The 21,967-nt window shown below is 43.0% G+C and overlaps 1 protein-coding gene across 1 annotated transcript in view; it reads right to left on the bottom strand.

Annotated features, from left to right (window-relative positions):
- The window catches only part of LOC149168713 (sodium/hydrogen exchanger 2-like), a 258,168-nt gene that overhangs the window by 109,323 nt on the left and 126,878 nt on the right, over positions 1-21,967 (bottom strand). The window contains exon 10 of the mRNA XM_089428385.1: positions 2,498-2,599. Within this exon, the coding sequence (XP_089284511.1) occupies positions 2,498-2,599 (102 nt within the window). The remainder of the gene's footprint in view (positions 1-2,497; positions 2,600-21,967) is intronic.

The raw sequence follows: 21,967 nt of genomic DNA, 5'->3' as shown, positions 1-21,967 counted from the left end.
GATGTCTTAGAAAAGAAGTTGATCTCCCTAAGTTAAGAGGGAGCCTGGATAAAGAAAGAAGTATATCTCCCAAGTTGAGATGGAGGGCATATCATAGTCTTGATATATACCTTGAAAGAAGAAATTGGAGAATGCATATTAAGGTGTTGTTGAAAGAAGGAAAATTGGTTTTGGTTGCTACATGTGAAGTGGGAAAGGAAGCTGAATGATTAAGGAAAACTTTGTCAAGATTTGTTTGGAAAGCCTCGAAGGCCTGCTGTGATGAATTGTAAGGCAGCATCAAGATGTCAGGAACCTCGAAGGTTTGTGTTTACTCATGAGTATTTGAAAGGTTATTACTAATTGGGGTTGTGTTTGTATGGTAAATCTCTCAGAGGTTTGATAGCATGTTTTACATGCTGGTTACCGATTAGTTTGATCGAGAGAGATTTGTTACCAATCTTTTTGATCAAGGAGGATTTGCTACCGAGTGGAATAATTAGAAGTGTTGAGGCTTTGTGTGTAAGACACATTGCCTGGGAGGACATTTGGTCGTCACTTTGTGTTGATGTTTGGATCTCAAAGTAGGGAGGGTGGAGTTGGTCATAGAGCTCTAACCTCGGATACACACCTGGATCCCTGGGTTGATGGTTAGCAAGTAAGCCTGATGGTACCTAAACTGGCTGAAAGCTTTAGTCCATCTTAGTCCCACTCTGATAGATTGCCCTAGTCAGGAATATAGTCCATGGCATTGTGGTGCCTAAACTCTTCATGGTTCATATGTTTTGATCTTCCTTGTACTTGTTAGTATGAATACCTCCCTAGTTAAGAGGGAGTGTTGAAGAATGTAACTAGGTTCGGTCTTCGTAATTGTATTTGAGTCACAATAAAATGAACTTATGAAAAATAATTTCTTATTAAAACATGAGTTTCATGCTTGGGTCATCCTATTTTAGGTCAAAGTCCCCATTGAGGACTTCTGGGATTTATTCTGAGTCATTAGAGTCATTTTCCATTAAAAGAGACCTTTCTTGGGTTTTTAAATCATGTAAAAAGAATTAATATTGAGTCAAATAGACTATTTGTCACCTCCACACCAAGTCAACCTCAAGGAGATCAAGTCGGACTTAAACAGGGTAATTCAACCTCACCAGAAGCCTATTTATTGGAGAAGTTCGAATTCATTTGGAGCATTCACTCTCTCACACACAAGCTTGATATCCAGAAGAAAGAGCTGGAAAAGTGCGAAGTTAGGGAAAGAAGAAGAAAAAGAGAAAATCGAAATTTTGGGCTATCTCTCTCTCTCTCGTGTGGATTCCTCTAGGAGATCGAAGTCTCTTTTGATAAGTCGAAGTTGTTGCTGCCATTGCTGCTGCCAGTTGTTGGGTCGAAGATGCTGCTACAAGTTGTTGCTGCTAAAGAGTTATCATCTGCAAGAAGGAAGAGAGAGTTGACTTGGTGTGGAGGAAATTTGGGTTTAGGTCAAGAGTCTCGGATTATCTCAAGAAGTTATTAAGGAAGAGTTTTTGACTGGGTTTTCCCCTAGATAGGGGTTTTGCCCTGGCTGTCTGACTATATCTAGTGCCTGTGATCTTTGTGCTATTGGTTGCGGTAATTGCTTGATGAACTAAAAGATAAAAAGAAGAACATAAAGGTAAGAAAGTCACAAGTAATTATCTATATAAAAACATCTTTCTGATTTTCTAACACTAAGAACCTGTGGCCTGCAATGTTCCTTCGAGTTTCCGGGACGGGGAAGCATGGGAGTGGGATACGCACAAGGGGGGCATATATAAGAAACCCCAAAATTTAGGGAAATTTCGGGGAAACGAGGGGACGTCAAAGTCATAAAAAAGTTAAAATTATAAATTACTACAAAATTAATATATAAAAATAAAAAATAAAATCCCAAAAATGTCAATAACTAAAAAGAAAATCTTAATAATTATGAAATGTACATGTAAAGACTAAATACATTGGTGGCCTGATGTCCGAACCAGCACCTCTGAGCCAGTCTCCTTTGTACTTGCATTCTTCATTTTCTTGTATATGTGAACATTTGCATGGCTGGTAATTGTGATCATATCAGTTCAGTTTAGTTTTGTCCAGGTATAAAGGAAGCCATTGTGTTATGACCACATCACACATTACACTGATTGGCTTGTTTCATCTCTTCATCTTTCAACTACTTAGGAAGCAATTATTTTCTTCTTTCGCATTTGCATTGTATGCAAAAAGACCATAATCGCTTTCTGTTTAAACTCTTCATAATGCCTTGCTGAAGCTTAAACACACTATATCTGAGCATTTTGAATAATCTAGGTAAATCATAACTAGATCTTCTCATTTGCTTGAAAATACCTTTCTTGAGTATTTCTTTAAGTAAAATGAACAAAGAAAGTCACTTATGCTTTATTCAGCAGATGTAGTATAGTCAACTGAAAATAATCTATACCCATGAATGAATTATAACATTTTAAGATTTTACACATCCAAATTCGCATTACAATGGTCTTACCTGGCCTTTACCATTTTCCACTTTTCAATGTCCAATGCATCCATGCCCACATAGAGGAAGATAAATATTTCAGAAATAAAAGACATCGTTGCAAATGTATGCCTGCAACCATTAGAATATTATGTTAATGTCCACAACGAGTGAAAATTGTTCAATAGGACTAAACAGTACAGTTCAAAAGACAGCATTTTGAGTGCCTAGGAAATCTCCACCCTCAAATTAAGTCTAAGACTAACTCATTTCCATAAAAAACAAAGATCCCTTAAAGCACAATACACAGAAATTCTTGTGTGACTGCAGGCCTATTGTTACAGGGTTAGGATCAGACCTTTTTTATGCATCCTAATCTTTGATAAAAACTAATAGTAATTGATGCTCGTTGAGAGGGTATTTGAGGAATATTCATAAAAAGAAGAGAGGCATGATAAATGTGGCTAAATATAAAACTGAGCAGAAATACATTAGTCTGCGCATAATCTTAAATTTGGGGAGTGTTAGAGACATTCAATAGGAGAGTACAAGGGACGCAACATACACCCTGGTATTTCCAGGGCATCTTTGAGATGTGACTATATAACTCATAGCATACCAAGTCACATTTTCCACTCTTTATGTATAATAAATACTACAGACATGGTTTGTTCAGCTCTAGTAAAATATCAAACCGCTTCTTCAAGGGTTTTGAAATCATGCAACTGAATTTTCTCAAGACAGGTCAAAGCATTGACATTGGAATCTACCCATTGAGACCAGATTGCTACTATTTGTATGCAACTAAAATTTCTCAAGACAGGTCAAAACACTAACTCTCAAATGTACCCGTTGAGACCAGATTACTACTATTTTCTCTAATATAACAAGCTGAAAATGATGAATAGGCTCCAAGTCTATTTATAGGCTTCTTGTAAAATTGATTTGATCAAGACCCAACCTACTCCCATTTAGAGCCAACTTTGGGCTGAATTTCCCAACCTGGATGACATCATATGCGATTAGCCACACAAGAACCTTGTTCCACTATCTTCTCACCTGAGGTGACCTTTACAGCCCTTAGTTGCATCTGTACAATGCTTATTAATCATAGTATGGTGACATTTCTGCACCTACTTGCACAAGCACATATACATACATATACGACCAACTTGTAATGGGAACAAAATGGCCCCTGAGAGTAACATGTTGCCATTGCCCAATCAAGATCAGCACTACGGACCCTCTTGTAATGACAGCTCACCAGTTTCCCATTGTAACTAATTCGTAATCGATACAAAGGATTTTGTTTTACTTGACTCTACATTATTCTATATGATTACACAAATCGCCACTTATACATCAAGGGCAATACAACTAATAGCTTAATCCTTAATGGTTAGTGCTAAAGCAAAAGGCTCATCTCTTTACTAGTCTATAATAATAACAATTTAGTAATATAACAAGATAACAGCTATTACCATATAGCACCAATGTAGGGTTTCCACATACATCAAGAATGATCTATACAATTTCAAACATCATATATGCATTCCACAATAAAATCCACAATGGACTATCACTTCTTTGGCTACTTACAAGCACCTTCACTGTCCACTTGCATCAATGGTTCTCCTATGACCCGAGTACCACAGCAACACTATGTTCATAACAAGTTTAATATTGTTATCATGCAGTCTTGAAGAGGCCATAAATAACCTCTAGAGTTAATCTGTCGCCTTTACTGAGACTCATCTATACAATATCCATGTATCATACATGCAATATTTAGCCATAAAATCAGCATTCAACTATGGCTTCTGCATGTACTTACATGTGCATCTACCATCATTTTAGTCTTAGAACAGTGTTTGTACCATGTACAAAATGTACTATCAAGTATGTTACACTTCATATAGCATAAGGTTTTAGATCCAGTTGAAGACCCTGCTTAGGCAGGCTGCACATGGAGTATTATTGTAATGTCCCAAATGAAGAAAATTTGGAACAACCCCTTCTCATAAAATTTCTACTCGTGAACAAAAGATTGCCATGTAAAATACAACATATAAAATGCACGCAATTTCTATAACAAGATAAGCAGAAACAATCTCAGCCTTATTATAATATATGAACTGGGGTTTTACATGTTGGAATAACAAATAGCTGAGAGAGTTGGCCTCAACATATCTACAATAATGCCACAATGGGCCTCCCAAAACAAACTGAAAAACAATAAACTGCAACATGTGAACCCTGAATGGATCCACCAAGGGAAGATGGGTGCTCACCTGATCTCTCTAAACCACCCGAGGGTTTGCATCCTAGGGCTACCAATGGAGTAGAGAACCACATTCTCAACCTCTCATACAAGAAACAATGTCAACTCCAAGATGTCCTCCAAAGGCCTCCTCCACCTCTTTTATAGATTTGATGGACCCCTCTAGAACCTTCTATTTTATTATTATTTTAATGATGAAGCACTTTTCCCCTCTTTTATTTTAAATAAAATATTCTTTAAACTTTTTAATGCGAGAAAATGGTAAATTGGCCACCATGTCTCCTCAGGTCACTGAAACTCACATCCAAAAATCCCATCATGTAGATCTTCTCATTCTGGTTCCAACAAGCTATTACATTGAGGTGTTCCATCAATTAATCTTCCCAGAATGCCACCTCGAGCATAATTAATTAAGTTATGCCCAATAATAATGCTGATTTTTGAAAGTCGTCGAAATGCAACGAAACGAAAAGCAAATTGTGTTGATGATGGAATATTCCAAACGCATGCCATCAAATCCCATAAAAACCCCCTCAAAACTCCATTGGGACCCTTGATGACATAAACCTGCTCCATTGACCTGGCCATCCCCTGTTCTAGAAATCCACCCTGGTTGTACTATGAAGAAGAATAAAAATGGGGACATGACAGTCCTTCCGCCCCAAGATTTCTTGCCCTCAAGCAATCTAAATCTATGGACCAATCTGGTGGCCCAATGCCACTGAGACCCAATGTCTGGATGATCCATTGGAACCACTGGTCCACGTCACGTCTCCAAGCTAACGAAACATGACAGGATCCTCCAATACCTAGATCCCATGTCCATCTCTGACTCAATCTGCTGCCAATAGATCCACCTAGATCCCAATGCCACCAAGAAGGAGCCTTAATGCTCCATGTCTCATGCTGTGTTGTAGCTCCTGCTGTGTTGTAGCTCCAGCTGTGAATGTTGCGCCACCAACTATGTACTAGCTCATCACCTCTCTCCAATCCAATCCTTGGCATAACCCAAGGTTAGTCTCACCATACTGATGTTGCACTAAGATACTGATGAGTGGCCAACCTACATTCTGCTGCCGACTGGAGCATGTAATATCCCTCACCTCTAAGGTCTCCTGCAGTACAATGCTCCTAACTAAAAATGATACTCCATCAATAGGATACCAACTCATGATCTCCCGCCAATCTAAGTCATGGACTCCTGTGTAAGGAACAAGTCTACTATGTTGATGTTGGTTCATGCTCAACTCATGTTGTCCTATCTAGTTGGTCAGCAATATCCATCGAGAAAGCCCTGCCTCTCTCCTTGTAATGGGTATAAGTGGCCAAACTGTGCTGCAAGCCCTATCTATGTACTCCAGAAAAGGGTTGCTCCCTGAATATCATGCGGCTCTGCCAGCTGCCTGTGCATCTGCCTGCATCTCATTAATGGGCAAGCCCAAAAGATGGATGCACCACCATCTCCAACAGCTCCTGCCATCTACTATCCTCCTACCAAACTATTTTGTCAATCACCATCGTCTCCTAAGGACAAGTGTCTACAAAGGCTACCTCCCTGGAGGTTTCCTACACATCTATCTGCTCCACTCCAATGGATGGCCCCAAGGGTGGTGGCTCATCCTCCACCATCACGGGTTCAATATGAACCTCCAACTAGCCCTCCCTGGAAGGCTCACCATGCATATTGCACACATCGTCCTCCTCAGCTGACTCATGACCCACCATATGCTGCTCATGATGAATCACCACGAGTGATTCATCATCCTGAATGTCTCTCCTAGGACCCGCTCACTGCTCATCATAACGATCTGGCCTGCTATCAACAACTCTACATGACTCGTGCCCCTCAGAGGTATCATCATATGAACCAGTGTTGTTAAAATCGCGATATTATCCTTTACTCGCGATTTTTTAAACAAAACAATAAAATCGCGGTTAATACTCGGGATTTTTTTTATAGCCGATTTTTTCGGTAAAAATCAAGGGAGGTTCAGGCAGTGCCATTTTAAAAGGGAAAAAACATGATTTTTGTTTATTCATTTGGACAGCAGAGCGCGCAAAGGGGTTTGGAGACTTGGAGTGTTGGAGAGGCTTGGAGATCTGGCCATTTTGGAGCTAAATCAACTACGTGGAGGAGAAAATCAAAGAGTGTGCTAAGGAGGAGACCGATTATCTCCATAAAAACGGTATGGGCACCAATGTTTTTTGTTTTCATTGTTTTGAAACTTTGTTTTTGTTTTTTTTCAATGTTTTTGGTTGGGTTTGGAATGGGGTTTTTGACATTTGTCCAATGTAATTTTTTTTTGTTTTTTTGGTTGGGTTTGGAATGGGGTTTTTGACATTTGTCCAATGTATTGTTTTTTTAGTTTTTTTGGTTGGGTTTGGAATGGGGTTTCTTAAATTGTATGTAATTTTTTTTTAGTTTTTGTACAATGTAAATAGTAAAATACTAAATTGTAAGTTTGTAACTTGTAAATACTAAATTGTAATCCTTATTTTCCCATAGGTTCACAACTTCACCGAAACACCATTCAAGTTTTTGACTTCAAAATTCAAAATCAAACGTGCCAAGGAAATTGGACCCTTTCTGGGAATTTGGTGAACCTGATGCTCTGAATGATAGATTAAACTTGACTTGCAAGTTGTGTCGGCAACATATGTCCGGGGGGGTGTACAGATTGAAGTATCACCTTGCAAAAATCCCTGGATTTGATGTAGGGCCTTGCAAAAATACAAATCCTGAACTCATCCAAAGAGCCATGAAAGCATTGGAAACTTTAGACCAGAATAGAGAGGCCAAAGAAGAAGTGAAGAGGCAACTAAAAAAGTCAGTTGAACAAGCAAGTGGCACTGGTTCTACTGCAGCATCAACCAATCCGGTAGCTGCCTCATCATTTTTTGTTCCTCAAACCACACCTGGTTCACAGCCATCTATCAGTTCAATGCTAAAAAAATTGAGAAAGAACAAGCTGACAAGTTGCTGGCAAAATTTTTCCTTTGGAGTGATATTCCTTTCAACATTGTAAGGAATAATCCATTTTTCCAACCTGCTATTGATGCTATTGCAACTGTTGGCCCAAGGTACAAAATCCCTTCTTATCATGATTTCAGAGACTGGATTCTTCAAAATGAAAAGCTTGACTGCACCAAAATATTGGAGGATTTTAGGGCATCATGGGCACAAACAGGATGCACTGTGATGTCAGATGGTTGGACTGATCAAAAGGGGAGAACCCTTATAAACTTCTTGGTTAATTGTCCCAAGGGGACCATGTTTATCAAATATGTTGATGCATATGCACAAATCAAAGATGCAAGAACTTTATGTGATTTTCTAGATGTGTTTATTTTGGAGGTGGGTGCAGAAAATGTTGTCCAAGTCATAACGGACAATGCTGCAAATTATGTTACTGCTGGCAGGATGCTTATGGACAGGTATCCTACTTTATTTTGGACACCTTGTGCTGCACAATGTATTGATTTGATGTTGGACATAGGGAAAATTCCCTTTGTTAAAGATATTGTTGAGTCATCCAAAAGCATTACAAAATTTATATATAACCATACATCTGTGCTTAGCTTGATGAGAAGATTCACCAACAACTGTAATATTCCTAATCAGCCATGGCTAGTTGGAATATTCGATTTTGTTTAATTATTTGCCTTCTATAGTTATTTGTAAATAAAAAAAGTGAGGACGGGGGACATAACTCACTTTTAGAATAAAAAATCACTTCCTAGTAGCACAACGGTGTGACTTAGAGGGGAGCCAAGGGGGCCAAAGGGGGACGCAAAAATGGAGCCCATGCAGACACATGGAGGGACTGCGCAGAGGGAAGAAACACGTGGCAAGAGAGGAATCACACAAGAGGAGGTGAGCCTTGGGATTGAGAGAGGCAAAGGCTATAAAGGAGAGAGAAGCCCCCTCATTTTGATCATTCTGGTTATGAGCATTTGTGATAGTCATTTCGACTTAGAGCACGCTGGCTGTTTAGCTAGTCTGCAACACTGTTTAGTGCATTGAGTGTCTCCGTTCAAAGATCTCACCCTTAGCCCCGGGGGACTTCGAGTGTGTTATGTTATGGTATGTTCTATGCTTATAATAGTTTACTTCTTTTTCTTATTATATTCCACCGATTAGCAATCACATGTACATAAAGTAAAGTGCAGATAGAACATTAAACGATCGACAGAAAACAAGCCAAGACAAGGGACACAAGATGTGGCGGCTAGCCAGGGACAAACCCCACAATGTGTGGGGAAACCCTTTGATCAAATCTTCTTTTATCTTCAATAATTCAGCAGAGAGAAATAGTACAATGAATCTGATTCATATCAGCGGTAGCAAACCCTATATCAGCAGCATCAACATTAGCGGCTTCATTATCAAACTAGGGCAGACGATATCTCACAAACCGACTGTCGGATTGACTTCATTCCACCATCAAAAGTTTCGACTTCCAGAGGAGGTTTCGATGAACCTACAGCGCAGTTCAGATGAGGAGATCTTCTAGGCCACGCAAGTCAATCTTTACTTCTGCAGTTGCAGCTTCAGTTTCAGTTGTTTCCGACTTCAAACTAGGGCAGTCGATATCTTGCAAACTGTTCGTCGGATTGACTTCATTCCACCACCAAAAGTTGCGGATTTCAGAGGAGGTTCAGATGAACCTACAGCGCAGTTCCAAAGAGGAGATCTTTTAGGCCACGCAAGTCAATCTTTACTTCTGCAGTTGCAGCTTCAAATTCAGCAGCTTTCGGCTCATGTGTGAGAGAGAGACCCATTTGTGCACAGTAGAGAAGAGACTCATTTCTGCGCAGTAGAGAGAGAGAGATGTGATGAGAAGAGTGAGTCCAAATGATGAAAAGTCCTCTTCTATTTATACACAACGTTGGTGGGTGAATAGATGTGACTCTTGGGCTTCTGAGCCTACATGAGTTCTAGGTCGGCTTGATAATAATTCCATAATCAAAATAAATTCATATCTTCATGAATACTTATTGGAATCGGATGATCTTTATATCAATCCTACACCTCTCGACGAGAGGAATCTAATAAAAATATTATCAGCCATGAATAAGATGACCCACATGAAGTTTTGACCTGGTTGCCAATTTTAACACTCCCTCTCAACCATGGAGAACTTCATTTGCAATCTGTCTATCGGTCATTACTATTCATCCATCAAATGCACTGCCCTGTACAGCCTAACCCTTGCCCTGCTCTGCTCTATTCTGCCTGTTCTGCTTTGTCTTGTTCTGCCCTGCACTGATCTGTACTGTTTTTCTCTGTTCTGCTCTACTCTTGCATTATTCTGTTCTGCTCTGCTTTTGTCCGAATTATGAAGAAGAAGAAATGATCGAGGATGTATCATACTGACTCAAAGTCAGTCTCAGAGTATGTACCACTGGTCCCAGACCAGTCTCAACGAACCCGAAGTCAACGTCATAGTGAGTACAACTCCACTGGTCCTAGACCAGTATCATCCTCCACTGACTCAAAGTCAGTCTCAAAGTGCGTACCATTGGTCCCAGACCAGTCTTAGCCGACCCGAAGTCAGCTTCATAGTAAGTACCACTCCTACCACTGGTCCCAAACCAGTATCGCAGTCTCAGAGAGTGTACCACTGGTCCCAGACCAGTCTCAACTGACCCGAAGTCAGCGTCATAGTATGTACCACTCTCACTGGTCCCATACCAGTACTGCACTGACACGAAGTCAGTCTCGGAGTATGTACCACTGGTCCCAGACCAGTCTCAACCGACCCGAAGTCAGCGTCATAGTATGGTACAACTCCTACCACTGGTCCCAGACCAGTATCGCAGTCTCAGAGAATGTACCACTGGTCCCAAACCAGTCTCAACCGACCTGAAGTCAGCGTCATAGTATGTACCACTCTCACTGGTCCCAGACCAGTGCTGCACTGACACGAAGTTAGTCTCGAAGTATGTACCACTGGTCCCAGACCAGTCTCAACCGACCCGAAGTCAGCGTCATAGTATGGTACAACTCCTACCAATGGTCCCAGACTAGTATCATTGATCCCAGATCAATGGAGGTCATCCTAGCGTAGGGAGTACGGTAGATACAACGATGCGTCCATCGGTACTACTATGGTCCCTAACTTCATTTCCCTGCTCATTGATCAGATGAGAGGTACTTCCCATGAGTCCCAGACTGCATGGGTAGGATGCCTCGACAAGAGAACTAATCAATCCTGTCCTCACAGGAGAACACATCAATCCTGCTACAATCGTCGTGGAGAACACATCAATCCAGGCTGCCATGGAGAACACATCAATCCAGGCCTCACAGGAGAACTAATCATCCTGCTACACAGGAGAGCGAATCATCCTGTTCCACAAGAGAGCTAATCATCTTGTCCCACAAGAGAGCGAATCATCTTGTTCCAGTGTGCACCACCAGGGGAGGGTGAGTCACCCTGTGGTCATATGTTGCTCCAGTAGGAACCGCAAGCCCTCAGAGCTCCCAGAGCTCAATGTATGCAACATGCAGGACCCTTGTACAAGGGTTTCTTGCCGACTCCAAGTCGTTTGGGAAAATCACAGATTAGATCTTTCCTCGGGGCTTTGGCAAGGTGTATCAACCTGTACATAATCTTAATGTGATGGAGCTTCCTTGCTCATCGACTTACCATATCCCAGATGATGTCTATCTGCTGGAGCAATTGACGAATACGGGATTCCTCAATAATCGAATCCCACCTCTGGTTGTTACAGAGAATCACAGTGGTATCCAATGTAAATCCAAACAGCTCACTGAAGAGCTTTCGCAACCAGACTGCCTCACACGAGGTTATGCTAGCAACAATATATCCTGCTTCGGTGGTGCTCAAAGCCACCGACTTCTGCTTCTTGCTCATCCAGGATATCGAAGCAGATCCCAAGGTGAAACAGTACCCGGAAGTGCTCTTACGGTCCACCACACTGCCTTCCCAATCAACATCAGTATATCCAAGTAGTCTCACATCTCCTACAGTGTATCTTAATCCATGAGAGAATGTGTCCTGAAGACATCTCAGAAGATTCTTGGCATCAATCCAGTGAGGCTCAACCAAATATGAGCTCACAATGCTAACTGCAAAACATATGTTCGGACGGAGGTTCACCAAGAACATCAATGCGAATGAGTTTTTGAAACTCAGAGGCATTTCCCAAGTCTGGTCCGACATCACTACCATATAACTTCTAAAAGTTAAGATCCTCGAGGTAGTCACAGGCTTGCAATCCATCATACCGAATATTTCCAATATCTTTACCACATATTTTCCTTGAGATAGGAAAATTTCCCTTGGCTTCTGCCACACTTCAAGTCCTTGGTCCTTCATTTCAAATTCAGAAGCCATCTCCCTCTTACATTTGTGAATGAGAGGGTTTGCACCTGTTAGAAAGAGGTCATCCACATACAACACCAGTATGAGAGGCTTGTCATCTTCAACCTTAAAGTAAAGGTTAGGATCAGCTTCACTCCTAGTGAATCCCAGCTTCATCAAGTAGCTATCGATCCTCTCATACCATGCTCGGGGTGCTTGCTTCAGCCCATAGAGAGCCTTCTTCAACCTGCATACATGAGATTTTCAATCATAAATCTCAAATCCTTCAGGTTGCTCCACATAGACCTCTTCTTTGATAGAACCATGCAAGAACGCGGTCTTAACATCCATCTGATGTAGGTTCCATCCTTGTGAAGCCACAAGGGCTATGATCAAGCGGATGGTCGTATATCTGGCAACAGGTGCAAATATCATAGTCTATACCTCCCTTCTGGGATAAACCACGAGCAACAAAATGAACCTTATACTTTTCCATACTTCCATTTGCTGCATGCTTTATCTTGTAAAGCCATTTTGAAGTAACAATTGTCTTGTCCAGGGTCTGGGAACTACTTCCCAGACATCATTCTCCATAATAGACTCATATTCTATGGTCATAGCATCCTTCCATAGTTAATGCTTGATGACATCTGAGAATGATGAAGGTTCATTTTGTATGATCGTGCTCATGATGGTCAGGTATCCTTGACACCTGTTAAGTTTCTTACTTTGATGGAAGGTTCCTCAGGGTGCAGCATGTCCTTCAGCATCATCAAGTATCCCCCTAAGCCATGAAGGCCTCTTCCTAGAAGAGGAAGGCTCATGTGGATGAGGATCAATCGGATCCATGGGTTCTTCTACATCAGGCATTGATTCATCATCCTTTTCTTTCGGTTCCCTGGTGTCGGCTTCTTGAGAGCTACTCAAAGTCAGCAGATTGTCCACCTTGCTGAGAGCCATATCTTTGTCAAAGGTGACATCATGACTAATCACGACTTCCCTTTGACCGGTGGTGAACATTTCTTCAGGAGTTTAGGAACCCAATGCTTGATGAGGGCATCGATTTTGTACATATACGGCGATGATTGTAGTTTCAGCCCATAGAAAATTTTGAAGTCTTTGATCATGTAGCATGGCCCGGACAGCTTCCATCATCGTGTGGTTCTTCCTTCCCACCACACCATTCTGCTCAGGAGTATGTGGTGTAGTAGTCTCCCTCTTAATGCCAACCTCAGGTATGCCTGAGTAACCAATTGTAATATATCGGAGGTCTTGCTTTGGCTTGAGGGGAATGGTCCCCTTTTGAGCTTTCCTTTGGCACATCCCGAACATACACCTTCTTTCTCTACTTGGAATTCGGGCATCCCTGTTACCATCTGTCTTACATCGGGTAGAGCTTTGTAATGAAGGTGGGCAAACCTCCAATGCCAAAGTTCGGACTGAAGAGATGTGTCATAAGACATGACACCTAGTAGACTTCCATCGACCTGATATAATGAATCAAAACTAAACCCAAGTGTAAAGGCATATTTAACATTATTTTTCCATATACGTACCTTGCCATCGCTGAAGGTTACCTTGTAGCCTTTGTCTTTCGTTGCCGAGATGGACACTAGGTTCTTTTTGAGGTTAGGTGCATTTCATACATCCTGGAATTTCTAGCCTTCTTGAATGCTTGTCCTCTTCCTTAATTCCCAACTCTCCTCTTACCTTTGCTGTTGAATTTGTCATTCCTTTGATTGCCATCAGAGGGATTTCGAGTTGCACCATTGCATACTGTACAATGCTTCTCTAATCATGATTATCATCATGCTGCCCATGTCCATGATTTTATCCATCATAATGCTGCTCAAACTAGTGTGCATCATCATCATGCTATCCTATATGTCCATGATCTCATGTTGCCCTTTATGTCCATGATCTCATTCATCATGATGCTCATGATCTCATACATAGTGACTTGCTTTATCGCAAATGTAACATCGTCATTTTCTTCTAGCCTTAGGTCCAGCTTTTCCTTTTGATTTAGTCCCGGAATTATTTCTTTTCTTTGCATGAGAAGAAAAGGCAGCAGGAGGACCTTTAGGCATGGCCATTTCTTGCACTTCTTCCCTTGTTTCTTCTTGAATGCATCTAGCCATTAATTCCTCGAAACCAGGAATTACATTATAGTTCAAAAGAGTAGTCCTGAACACATACCATTCAAATGGCAATCCTCCAAGAGTTGTGAGTGCCATTTCTCTGTCAGTAATAGTTTCCCCAATAGATAGGAGATCGTTCTTGATCTCGGTGATTCTTAAGAAGTATGCTTGCATACTTTCATCTTTACCCTTCTTGATTTCCCTCAGCTTATTTCTAAGAAACAAAACTTGATTTGCATCATTAACTTTAAATAAACTCACCAGTCTATCGTAGATTTCCTTGGAGGTGTCCAATTCAGAGATGTAGGCCACCAAGTGCTTGTCGATAGAGCCCCGGATGATCTTCTATTGTTTTGACTTCTCCATTTTTTCATTTGTTCCAGGCAGCAGCGGATGCATTTGATGGAGGCTCAACAATATTGCCTCTCACATGATCCAACACTCCTTGATTCTCAAGGGTTAGATCGATAAACATCTTCCATCCGTGATAGTCAGCTTTCTCACGGAGCTTGTCTTCAGCAGGAAAGAGTGTTGAGGACCCCATAGTTCTTTTAGGATAGCCTTGCCAATATTCTCTTCGATGATTGCTCTTGCTCTTGCTCGGGCTTTGTCTTCACCTCAGCTCTGAAACCATGTTAAGTTATGGTATGTTCTATGCTTATAACAGTTTACTTCTTTTTCTTATTATATTCCACCGATTAGCAATCACATGTACATAAAGTAAAGTGCAGATAGAACATTAAACGATCGACAGAAAACAAGCCAAGACAAGAGACACAAGATGTGGCGGCTAGCCAGGGACAAACCCCACAATGTGTGGGAAAACCCTTTGATCAAATCTTCTTTTATCTTCAATAATTCAGCAGAGAGAAATAGTACAATGAATCTGATTCATATCAGCAGTAGTAAACCCTATATCAGCAGCATCAGCATTAGCAGCTTCATTATCAAACTAGGGCAAACGATATCTCACAAACCGACCGTCGAATTGACTTCATTCCACCACCAAAAGTTTCGGCTTCCAGAGGAGGTTCAGATGAACCTACAACGCAATTCAGATGAGGAGATCTTCTAGGCCACGCAAGTCAATCTTTACTTCTGCAGTTGCAGCTTCAGTTTCAGCAGTTTCCGGCTTCAAACTAGGGCAGTCGATATCTTGCAAACCGTTCGTCGGATTGACTTCATTCCACCACCAAAAGTTGCGGATTTCAGAGGAGGTTCAGATGAACCTACAGCGCAGTTCCAAAGAGGAGATATTCTAGGCCACGCAAGTCAATCTTTACTTCTGCAGTTGCAGCTTCAAATTCAGCAGCTTCCGACTTCACATGTGCGAGAGAGAGACCCATTTCTGCACAGTAGAGAAGAGACTCATTTCTGCGCAGTAGAGAGAGAGATTTGATGAGAAGAGTGAGTCCAAATGAGGAAAAGTCCTCTTCTATTTATACACAACGTTGGTGGGTGAATAGATGCGACTGTTGGGCTTCTGAGCCTACATGAGTTTTAGGTCGGCTTGATAATAATTCCATAATAAAGTAAATTCATATCTTCATGAATACTTATCGGAATCGGATGATCTTTACATCAATCCTATACCTCTCAATGAGAGGAATCTAATAAAAATATTATCAGCCATGAATAAGATGACCCACATGAAGTTTTCCCCTGCTTGCCAATTTTAACAGAGTGCCTACTCAGGGAAAGTATTTCCATTGGCATTCCAGCAGTAGATTCATCAACATTTTAGCAGCAGCTTCATCAGCATTTCAACAGCAATTTCATCAACGTCTTTGAGGAACTGCGCAGAACCCCAAGGGGGTGATTTTTGGGGGTCGGCCATTTCAGAAAAGCTTTATGGGTTTTTCTGGGTTTTTTGAGTAGAGTCCGATTCCAGAGTTCTAGCCTTTTCTGAAGAGGGGAGCAGCCCCAAATCCTCATTTGATTTCCAGCAGCAGCATGGCAGTTTCCCAGCCACTAGGACGCATATCAGTGTGAGGCAATTCCAAGAAAGCTTTCTGGCTTTTTCTGGGTTTCTTGAGTAGAGCCCGAATCTAGAGTTTCAGCTTTTTCTGAGGAGGGGAGCAGCCCCAAATCATCATTTGTTTTCTAGCAGCAGCAGCAGCACAGCAGCAGCATCCACGCAGAGAGGCCATTCTTGTCATTTTGAGAGTATTTCTTCACTTGCCTTGTGCAAGTCAAGGTGCCATCTGTCTAATCACCTCTTGTACTCATTTATTGCTCAGTATAATAAAATGGCTTAGCATTTCTCGCTGCATTTCTTGTGTATCTGTTTATATTTCCGTTTTACATTATTATATGTTGTTCCACTGTTATTTTATCACTTCTGGGTTATTATATCATTTGCACATATTTGGTTGGAGTTTTTGCTGGGGTATGGGGAATATTCTGGGTTAGGAATATTACAGTGGTATCAGAGCATAGATCTAGCTCAGCCTGTGGAGTTAGCAATCTATGACACCAGGGGAAAAACCCTATATTTGTTACAAAGGTCAGAGATACAGAGACACTGGGCGTAGGTTGGAGAACACTTACGGAGAGGGAGACTGTGTTCCGGTGGTGGACGCAGAACAAGAGTAGCCTGTGGTGGACGCGAAGCAGCAGGATCCGATGGCAAATGATGACGGGAAGAGATTTGCAAATATGCTCCTCAAATCCGTGCAGGATTTGTCGAGGCAGATTGAGGTGATGGGGCAGAGATTCACCGCAGTAGAGGCCAGACAGCGCGAGAGCCCGCAGGTTTTTCAGGTTGGTGAGGGATCGGGGGCATCCCACCATTTGCCAGAGCAGCGTGATACTACGCAACAGGTGGCCTCACATGCCCCTACATGCTCTACCATGCCCACTTTCTTAGGAGCCGACACGGGGGTCGTAGCCCAGCAGGAGGCAGAGCCCGGACATATGGGTGATTATTTTGCAGAGTACCAGGCCTATGGGCAAGAGTTCAGGGAAGCCCTCTCATTCAGAGATTTTGTTTAGCTCTAGCAAGATAGTAGACCCCGCGACCATCACAGAGGGTACCGGCATTACCATGATGGTGACACCCACCACGCAACAAGTAGATTCCACTTGCCTACGTTTGATGGTTCATCAAACAGTTTGGCAAAGTCTTGGGTGGAGAAGCTAGACATTTATTTCTAGCTTAACCAGATGTTGGAGACAGAGGCCATCAAGGTGGCAACATTACATTTGGATGGCGAGGCCCAGGATTGGTGGTTTCATGGGATGGTTACACTGGGGCACTCTACAGTGACGACATATGCCGAGTTTACCAGGAGACTGATGGAGCGATTTGATCGGAGGGATCCAGAGCAGCATTTCATTGAGTTGACGGGGCTCAAACAGACAAGGAGCCCAAAGACCTACATTGCATATTTCTTGAGGGTCTCCGTGATGGTGCCAGACCTATCCACGACACGGAGGGTCTATATGTATGTTGAGGGGTTAGCAGAGCCACTTCGGGGTTTAGTCTGATCGACTAAACCAGCCACACTCCAGGACGCTATCAGTAAGACCCAGGACTTACAGGATGTCTTACCCAGGACCCGGACACCTTACCCCCAGAGACAGACTTTTCAGTCTAAGGAGAAGGATGTGAGGATTCCTCCTCCAAAGGGGAATCCAGGATGAGTACAGCTTGACGACAATGCCAGGAGGGAGCTGAAGAAGAAGCGGTTGTGCTTCACTTGTCAGGAGCCCTGGGCACCGAGACATAGATGTGCTGCTGACAAAGCACATTTTATTGAGGTCTTCTCCAAGAGCAGTGGAGAAGAGGATGACGAGGATGATGTAGAGGCAGGAGATAGCCATGCCATACAGGGACCTTTGCCACCTCCACCGCCAGCAGCAGGTGGTGCATCTTTTGCACCTACCGGAGGGGCCCTTGCAACGTTGTGAAGAGTTCCCAAGTATCTGATGTTACGCGTACGAGGGACAGTACGTGGCCAACGAGTATCAGTTCTTGTTGACAATGGGGTGACCCACAACTTCATCGATGCACAGATGGTTGAGTGGAGAGGTATTCAGACAGAGAGCTTCGATGGGTTTTCAGTCTTAGTCCCAAGAGATCAGACCATGATGTGTGCTCGTTATGTTCCAGAGCTTTCAGTGACGATGGGCAACTACACATTGACTGACCACTTTTTCGTGGTCGATATTCCGGACACCAACATGATATTGGGTGTTCAATGGCTTATCACTCTAGGAAAGGTCACGACAGATTGAAAGACCCTGGAGATGGAGTGGGATGATGAGAAGACAGGGAGGCATGAGAAGATACGGGGACAGCACACATATCCGCCTCAAACTGTTTCGTCTCATCGGATGGAGGCAGTCTTCTGAAAGGGAGACATAGAGTGGGCAGTGGAGTTGCATGCATCAAAGGCAGGGACTACAGGGCAGACGGTACATCCAGAGATACAGTCTATCCTTGATCGATATGCCATAGTGTTTGGGGAGATTCCACCAGGAAAGCTACCGGATCGGGGCTTTGAGCACACCATCGAGCTTGAGCAAGGCATACAGGCCGTGATTACCACCCCCTATAGGCACCCCAAGGCCTATCGGGATGAGATTGAGCGGGCTATCCAAGAGATGCTAGCCATCATGCATGCATTGGCTAAGTACCGATAGTATCTGGTGGGTAACAGGTTCAGGGTGAGGACTGATCACAACAGCCTCAAGTTCTTTTTGGAGCAGAAGCAGCTACAGGAGAGGCAGCAGAAGTGGATCAGCAAGATCCAAGCATATGACTTTGACATTGAGTATGTCAAGGGTAAGAACAACGTGGTAGCAGATGCCCTTTCACGTAGACCAGCCACGTTGTCTCTTATGAGCTTGGATACAGACTGGAGGGCTCGACTCTTAGTAGAGTACTCCAAAGACAGGTTTGCATGTGAGGTTCTGGATGGGCAGGTGGCAGATGACAGGTACAGGGTGGTCGATGAGATCATCTATTACAGGGACCGGATCTTCTTGACTGAGGGGTCTCAGCTCAAGAAGAAGATACTCCAGGCATCACATGATTCACCGTTGGCAGGACATCAGGGGTTTACCAAAACCTACAGGGCCATTAGGGAGAGGTTCTCATGGAAGGGCCTCAAGGAGGACGTACTTCGGCATATCCGAGAGTGCGATGTTTGCCAAAGGAACAAGGGAGAGATGAGCCATCCTGCGGGATTATTGCAGCCTCTTCCCATTCCGGAGGGGAAATGGGAGAGTATTTCGATGGACTTCATCACAGGGTTGCCCATGGTACAGGGCAAGGATTGCATCTTTGTCGTCGTTGACCGACTGACAAAGTACGCACACTTTTTTGCCATATCCGCACACTATACAACAACACAAGTGGCCAAGCTGTTCTTTAGAGAGATCTTCAGGCTACATGGTCTTCCTAAGACCATCGTCAGTGATAGGGACAGTCGTTTCATGGGCGGGTTTTGGCAGGAGCTTTTCCAGTTGGTGGGGACAGAGTTGACACCGAGTACCAGTTATCACCCACAAACGGATGGGCAGACAGAGATAGTTAACAAGTGGCTAGAGGGCCACTTGCGTAACTATGTCAGTGGGAAACAACGAGCATGGTTGAGGTGGCTGCATCTAGGGGAGTACTGCTACAATACTTCACATCAAGCGTCCATTGATATGTCACCATTCTATGCTTTATATGGGTATCATCCTTTATCTTTTGCTGACGTGATGTTTGGTGATAGCAAGGCTCCCAGAGCCAAGATATGGATCCAAGAGAGTCAGGATATTCTCCAAGCTCTCAAGGATAACATGGCTACAGCACAGAACTAGCAGAAGTTGTATGCCAACAGGGGTCGGGTGGAGAGGCAGTTCGCGGTAGGGGACATGGTCTACCTACGATTACAGCCATACCGACAGTCATCACTGAAGCAGAAGGGGGCTGAGAAGCTCAAGCCCCGCTTTTATGGGCCATACAGGGTGATACGTAGGATTGGACAGCTGCATATGAGTTGGAGATGCCCCAAGCAGCAAGATTCATAACGTTTTTCATATATCATGCCTGAAAAAGGCATTGGGGCAGTAGGTGACAGTGACAGATGAGCTACCACCCATGGATGATGAGGGGCATTTGGTATTGCAGCTGGAGGCTATCATTGATACCAGGGAGAGACAGATGCAGAGCAGGTCGGTCCGGGAATTCTTGGTGAGGTGGAAGAATTTGCCAGATGAGGATGCCACTTGGGAGAGTGAGAAGATCTTGCAACATCCATCTCTTCAGTTGCTTGACGACAAGCAACATTTTTCCGGGGGAGACTATAATATTCCTAATTAGCCATGGCTAATTGGAATATTCGATTTTGTTAAATTATTTGCCTTCTATAGTTATTTGTAAATAAAAAAAGTGAGGACGGGGGACATAACTCACTTTTAGAATAAAAAGTCACTTCCTAGTAGCACAACGTTGTGACTTAGAAGGGAGCCAAGGGGGACGCAGAAATGGAGCCGACGCGACACATGGAGGGACTGCGCAGGAGGGAAGAAACACGTGGCAAGAGAGGAATCACGCAGGAGGAGGTGAGCCTTGGGATTGAGAGAGGCAAAGGCTATAAAGGAGAGAGGAGCCCCCTCATTTTGATCATTCTGGTTATGAGCATTTATGATAGTCATTTCGACTTAGAGCACGCTGGTTGTTTAGCTAGTCTGCGGCACTGCTTAGTGCATTGAGTGTCTCCATTCGGAGATTTCACCCTTAGCCCCAGGGGACTTCGAGTGCCTGCTTAGGCAAGGTATTTCCATTGGCATTCCAACAGTAGATTCATCAGCAACTTCATCAGCATTTCAGCAACAGTTTCATCAGCGTCTTTAAGGAACTGCACAGAACCCCAAGGGGATGATTTTCGGGGGTCGGCCATTTCAGAAAAGCTTTCTGGGTTTTTCTGGTTTTTTGAGTAGAGTCTGATTCCAGAGTTTTAGCCTTTTCTGAGGAGGGGAGCAGCCCAAAATCCTCATTTGATTTCCAGCAGCAACAACAACACAACAGTTTCCCAGCCGCTGGGACGCAGATCAGTGCGAGGCCATTCGAGGAAAGCTTTCTGGGTTTTTCTGGGTTTCTTGAGTAGAGCCCGAATCCATAGTTTCAGCTTTTTCCGAGGGGAGCAGCCCCAAATCATCATTTGTTTTCTAGCAGCAGTAGCAACACAGCGACAGCAGCCACGCAGAGAGGCCATTCTTGTCATTCTGAGAGTATTTCTTCACTTGCCTTGTGCAAGTCGAGGTGCCATCTATCTAATCACCTCTTGGACTCATTTATTGCTCAGTATAATAAAATGGCTTAGCATTTCTCGCTACATTTCTTGTGTATCTGCTTATATTTCCGGTTTACATTATTATATGTTGTTCCACTGTTATTTTATCACTTCTGGGTTATTATATCATTTGCACATATTTGGTTGGAGTTTTTGCTGGGGTATGAGGAATATTCTGGGTTAGGAATATTACAACAACAAAGAGTTAGTGTGCCCCACCATTACATGGTTTGCCACCAATTTCATATCTCTTCAATCCCTCTTGAATTCTATGTGGGATGTGAAGAGAATATTTCTTTCAAAGGAGTGGCGTGCTTTGCCAATGAGCCGCAAACCAAAGGGAGAGGTCGTATGCAGACTAGTTTCATACCATGAAAACTTCTGGGCAAGAGTGCAGGAGGTGTGCGCCGTTACTGAACCTTTGGTAAAGGTTCTTCGGTTAGTTGATGGTGAAAAGC

Source organism: Pinus tabuliformis, chromosome 4_2, assembly GCF_031772625.1.
Source record: "Pinus tabuliformis cultivar Carrire ecotype Pingquan chromosome 4_2, CPIR1, whole genome shotgun sequence".
Classification (NCBI taxonomy): domain Eukaryota; kingdom Viridiplantae; phylum Streptophyta; class Pinopsida; order Pinales; family Pinaceae; genus Pinus; species Pinus tabuliformis.
Note: the sequence above shows the minus strand (reverse complement) of the source record. Positions and strands in the feature narration are given on the sequence as shown.